General features: G+C 26.1%; 1 protein-coding gene across 1 annotated transcript; it reads left to right on the top strand.

Annotated features, from left to right (window-relative positions):
* Positions 1 to 1,075: 1,075 nt before the first annotated feature.
* LOC128957821 (homeobox protein Hox-B5-like) lies at positions 1,076 to 5,495 on the top strand. The gene is made up of 4 exons (XM_054303639.1): positions 1,076 to 1,635; positions 2,280 to 2,505; positions 2,947 to 2,973; positions 4,975 to 5,495. Exons 1-4 carry the CDS (start codon positions 1,110 to 1,112, stop codon positions 5,288 to 5,290), a joined length of 1,095 nt encoding a protein of 364 aa, XP_054159614.1. The 5' UTR covers positions 1,076 to 1,109; the 3' UTR covers positions 5,291 to 5,495.
* Positions 5,496 to 6,542: the final 1,047 nt, after the last annotated feature.

The following is a 6,542-nucleotide window of genomic DNA, read 5'->3' as shown; positions in this document are numbered from 1 at the left end:
TAATTTTTTTAATTGTTCACAAGATTAATTTTATATTATGATTAATAATCATCGATTATAGATTTAAATATAGGTATTAAGTTAATATAAGTATCTTTATTACTTAAATTACAAATTATTATTAAAAATTTATATCAATTCATACAATGTTATTATTTTACAACACATTTTTTCAAAATGAATAAATATAATTATATTTGTAATGTTGTAATGAAAAGTTATGAAAAATTTAAATTTAGTACCAAAAATAAATAAATATTAAAGTTATAAAACTGAACAATATTAATTATTTAGTGATTAAGATACTTAAAAAATAATACAATAGATTATAAAAATAGAAGAGAGAGAGAGAGGGAAAGCAAATTATTGATATTAGTTAAAATGTTTATATAAAAATTAAAATACATAATATAACTTAAAATCTTTAACCGCTAATAACAAAAGTTAAATACAGTTTTCAAATTAACAAAAAACTAAATCAAAAACAAAACATTTAAAAGATAGCTTTGATTGTTTGCCATTAAATGTATATATCATACGCCAGCCATGGAGGAGGTGTTTGACACAATTGATAATATTGTGCAACCAATTGAAACCAAAGTGTAGATCCTTGTTATGCTATATATGTTTAAATAGTTGAAGAACCGCTTTCCTTAACAAGAGACACACTCATAGCACTGGTAGTGAGTTAGACCGCACCCAATAGGCTGTCCAAAGATGAGGAAAATTACAAGTTTTGGTCACAGTTTACAAATGTTTTGCACTTTTGTATTTTGTCGGGTCTTAAAGTATATTCAATTTGAGATCCGATCACATATTAAGTTGTGTTAACGCTTTAAATGCTTTCAAAACAAGTGTTTGTTTAACAGAGAATTAGTTTTATTAATAAAACAAATTGTTTTTTATTCACTTAAATAATCTGTTAAATAGTGATCTCATATAAAATGACATTTGATTTCTATTGATTTTTATGTTGAAAACAATTAGACACTTAATGTCAAGTTTTTATTCATTACTTTGAATGTGATTTTAATTATTTGTGAAATAACACATCTATTGTATTGTTTTACATTTTATTTGCAAATATTGATTATTTAGTATTGAATTCAATGGTAAAAAGTAATTACTCGGAATCAATGCCGCGATCAGTGACTTCAAGTCCTGTTGATTCAGAAGCCAGTATTGACATTAATGACGATGAAGAAGATATGTCTCGTTCACCAAAACGGGAATCACTTATCTCACCTGTTATGCATCCAAACGGTTCAGTCAATAGTAGTAAACCATCAAAATTGTCATTCAGTATCAGTCGTCTATTGGGTGCCAATACTGACTCTAATAAATGCAATCAAAGCGGCCAAACATCTGAAGGAGAATCAGAGTCGCCGTCATCCCTGTGCTCTCAATGTCCGTCAACAGACAACAACGGTATAGGAGTCTCATATCTATCGTCCGCATCGCCGGACACTAAATGTCAATCACATCGCATGACAGTCAGTCCATACGACCACTTATCAGGATCGGCATCTGTTATACGAGTGCCCGCACACAGACCACCGCCAACTATGCCTTATACTACACATTATCCCTGGTTAGGGCCCACACCTCCAACACTAATTAAAGATGGATTGCAAAGTATGCTATTATTATTAATGTATTAATTTTCTCAAATATAAATATTAGATATAATTTTCTCATCATATAACACAATAAATACATATATTGTAGTATATATTCAATAAAACAATATTTATTAGCAACTTGTTTGCGTTTATCAATTTTCATTAAACTAATAACACTTAAACATTAAAACAATGCAAAATAACAGTAAATATTTTTAATAGACAATACATTAATATAGATATTGTAGTTTCATAAATACTATTTTATTGTATAATTATCACAAAACACTATTTTTATATTTTTCACAAATATTTCTAACAATTGCCACTTAAAACAATTTTTTATAAATAAATAGCATTTTATACAAAATAATCATAACAATTAATTATTATTATTAAAATTTATTTTGCAAAAAATGTATTCATCACTTTTGTCAGTTAAACATAATTAAAAAAGTAAATTTACAAATTAAATATAAAAATTATAAATAAATTATTTTGTAATTAAAAAATATTGATAACAAAAACGTTGATCAATTTAAAATTTATAAAATAGTTGCCAAAAATATATTAGTAAACACATAATACTAGACTCGTAATAATAATACTAATGAATTATTAATTAACAAATAGCTAAAAAATTGTTTGTTCAATTAGTGCCGTTCCCATTAGGTGCTGGTTTACCACCTGTGCCGGCTCGACGCATAGGTCATCCCTATCAGAACCGAACGCCACCAAAGAGGAAGAAGCCGAGGACTTCCTTCACTCGGATGCAAATCTGTGAATTAGAAAAGAGATTTCATAAACAAAAATATTTAGCATCAGCTGAAAGGGCATCACTGGCTAAAACACTTAAGATGACTGACGCTCAGGTTAAGACATGGTATGTACTGTTTGTATTGACTGTTTAGTTATTGTTATATCAAATTTAGAAGTTTATATATTTAGTATTTCACACTATCGTAAATACGTTATTTAAAATAGTTTTAATTATAATTTAATTCAGTGGTAAACGCTGTTTAAAACAAAATTTATTTTTTTTAAACAATTTATGTGTTATAAGATGTTTTATATTGTATATTAAATTTATTTAGATGATTTCCGTTTTTAAATAACTAATTTTGAAATTTTGAAATATAAAAACTAATTTACTTTATAATATCTATTAATTTGAAAAATATAATATGATATTATAAGGAGCAGTTAACATATTTATTATTGTATTTTATTATATCAGTTCTACAATTTAATGAAATGCTAAATACAGCCAACAATTTGCTTTTAACAATTGTCTAATAATATATTTTTTCACTGTTTTATTTAGGTTTCAAAATAGAAGAACAAAGTGGAGGTGAGTTTCACTCAATTGTTTTTATTATCCATTTTAAGAGTCGACTCTATATTATAGACAAATAATTAAAATTTAAGTTTGTGTTAAAAAAACACTAAAAGTCAAACTGATAGAGACTGTCTATAACTTGAATTCATTTTGAAAGGTGCGGTCCTTATATTATATATACAGTATATTAAAGCATTGAAAGAAAAATACAAACTTTTTTATTATAATGACTTACATTTAGTATATTTTTGTTTATATTGATGATCTCAATAAAATGAGCCGGGCATAGGCATAGACATAAGTATAAAAGTAGACACAGGCTATTAGATGCCTAACCTCTATATTAGATATTCCTGTATATTAGTGGCACTCATGGAGAGGACCACTGAAAAAGACAACAAGCAATGCCATCACTTTTTGCCGTAATATCATTTAAAGTAATATTAGCACAATATTTAAAACAAAAGTCTTTAAATCGATTTTAACAAAATTATAGCTTTCTTTACTCAATTTAGTAAAGGTATGAATGTAAAGGATATGGTGTTTATATTTATATTTGCAAACCCCAGGGGTTAGTCAAAGATTTAAACACTTGATGTCTGCCGTAAATATACCGGTATACACACTTGTGTTGTATCGCAATGTGTGACACATACACGACTTGTGCAACATTTAGTCGAAAAGTTTATGTCAACTAAATTGAATTGACAGTTATTTTAGAAAATTATATAGAGATTAACATAAATGATATCAACTTTCTTATTGTATAGACTTTTGTTAACAAATGATTGTATATAATACTATACTGTAGTAATATATGTAACGGTCTAAAATGCGGCTCAATTAACCATTTTAAGGTTTATCCTTATTTTTGTTCAAAACCATTGAATAAATATCATATTTAGTAGTAGTGTTTGTATTATGTATTCTTAACTCTACTGACAGACTGACTGACTCTCGGTTTGTCTATTGATTTGAAAGTCTATTATCTAAAAGTACAGACAATATATAGTATAACATTTACCATTGAATCGGGTCTTAAACTTGAAAAAGAGGCTATAATTTAGTTGAAACACACATTTAAAAGACTAAAGTCTCTAAAAGTTATGCTAATATGGCCTCAAATGACGAGGGGGTGAGGAGTGAGAGCAGTGGCACCAAATAAGTACCACTAATATATGGCTATAAGGCATAAGACATTTCCATTACACTCTATTACAGCCATTAGTGCCTCATTTCCTTTCAATAGACCCGAACTTAACATTTATTTTAAAACAATCTTAAATACATTATATTTCAAGATATAGACAGCACTGACATCAAAAAGTCTTCAAACAAAATTTTAATACATATTATTGAAACAATAATATAAACTCTAAATATTTAAACGGATTGACCATATATTTTAAATTTTTTAAAAATATCATAATAATATTATTAAACATTATATTTTAATATATAATATTATATTTTCAAATTTGTCAGTCAAAATACAAATGAATATTAAATGCTTTTCACTAAAATTTAAATGCTATTCAAATAGACAACATAATTAATAAGTAAATTAAGTAACAGTGTATATATTGATGAAATTTAGATTTGTTTGTTTAGATCAATTGAACTTAAATAAATCAAAATAAAATAAATTAACTTTTTTATATTTATCAATTTAAATACCATTGAATACAAACTGATAAAAAATATAATTTTAAATACAAGTTATAAAAGTCGCCAAATAGGCGCCCAAATGATTGTCACGCGTGAGTGGTATCTTAAAAGTATTTGTCTTTTATTATCTTTGAAATCACAAAAATGTGGTATTTATAATACCTCCCAAATTTGATATTATGAAAATCACTTAAATTTGCTTTTTATGACTTAAACAAATTATTTAAAGTATATAATATAACATTTAAAATATGACACAAAACATCACTTATCAAAATAATTTGTTAGATATGTACTTAATATATCAAAACTAATCAAATATATCTAAACTATAATTTGTTTTAGGCGTCAAACGGCTGAGGAGAGAGAGGCAGAGAGACAGGCAGCCAATCGGTTAATGATGTCATTGCAGGCCGAGGTTTCCAAATCAATGTACGGATCGGGACAACCGGGTTCTGACCATCAGGCGGGTATGGCAGCGCACGCGGCTGCAGCACAAGCAGCGGCTGCTGTGGCCGCACGTGAATCGTTATGTTTGAGCAGTTCCTCACTTCATGCACTACAGAACCTGCAACCATGGGGTGGGGATCCACATCACGCTATGGTAACTCATCACCAGTTAGACAGAACACCCTTTCCATTGACACCAGCCATGTGTTAGTTATATAACACAGACATCACATGAGTGTATGTTTTTGAATCACTAGTCGATTACAAATCAAAACACAGCTCAGGACTCACTCATTGGAGACGACACTTGAAGAAGACTTCAAACTTTACTTTAATGGTCTCAATACTACTAATACTGTATGTTATCAATACTGTACTATAGATGCGCTAATAGTAAGCGATAGCACATCATTAGACGCTACTGTTTCATGTATTATATGATATATTTTATAATATATAATACAATAATGTATTCCACTTAACAATTACATCAATTGCAAACATTTTACTTAAATTTAATGTACAAATAATACATGTATAATGTATAACATTATAATTGATATCAATTATAATATTCAGAATGTCTTATTATTAATTTATTATTATTTTTTATCATTACATTATTAATATTACATAAATCTTACTATAATCACCTAAATAATATAGTAATATTATTATTAAGTAATATCTTATATTTTTGTCTTAAAATAAATTGAAATTATAATATAAAATAAACATATTATTAGAGCCATATTATTAGCAAATAATGAGTAAAAGATTGTAAACAAAATACTCAAACCTGATCTGTATTTATATAATATATAGTTACCAAATAGTAATGTATAATTCCTGTAGATTTTTACAAATTAAAGTGTTACTGCCTGTATATTCATTATATAATATAATTATTTGATATTTATTGATATCAATTTAGGAGTAAACTTTTTATGTTTAAACATTATTTAAAGTTTTCAATTATAGACTTATATATAATTTGTTTTTAAATAATTGAAACATTGTGACAGTTATCTATAAGTTTTATTAAAATATGTATTTAATAATAATTAGTATGACGTGTATGAAATTGCATGTTTTAAATTATAAAAACCAAAAAATTGTTTTTTATTTATATTATTGTATATTAGAAAAAATATGCTAATATTAAATAACAATTTTCAAAATCTTAATATGCATTTATTTTCTGTGATGTATTACTACATAACCAGTAATAATAAACAAAAAACTATTATTAATAATAATGCAATTATTGTTGTAAAATATAGATTATGCAATTATTAAATTCAAGTTTTGAATTAAAATTTAATCAAATGTTAATTTTTAGCAAATAATTTGGTAATCAAATTTATGCTTAAGTCGCACAACATAAATATAGCTTCAATACATGCAATATGATTGGTTGATGATTATGCAAATTAATTTTACTTATTATTATTATCATTAAT

This window comes from Oppia nitens, unplaced genomic scaffold (assembly GCF_028296485.1).
Source record: "Oppia nitens isolate AA-2021 unplaced genomic scaffold, nextdenovo-longstitch-racon4-pilon3 scaffold13_pilon_pilon_pilon, whole genome shotgun sequence".
Classification (NCBI taxonomy): domain Eukaryota; kingdom Metazoa; phylum Arthropoda; class Arachnida; order Sarcoptiformes; family Oppiidae; genus Oppia; species Oppia nitens.
Note: the sequence above shows the minus strand (reverse complement) of the source record. Positions and strands in the feature narration are given on the sequence as shown.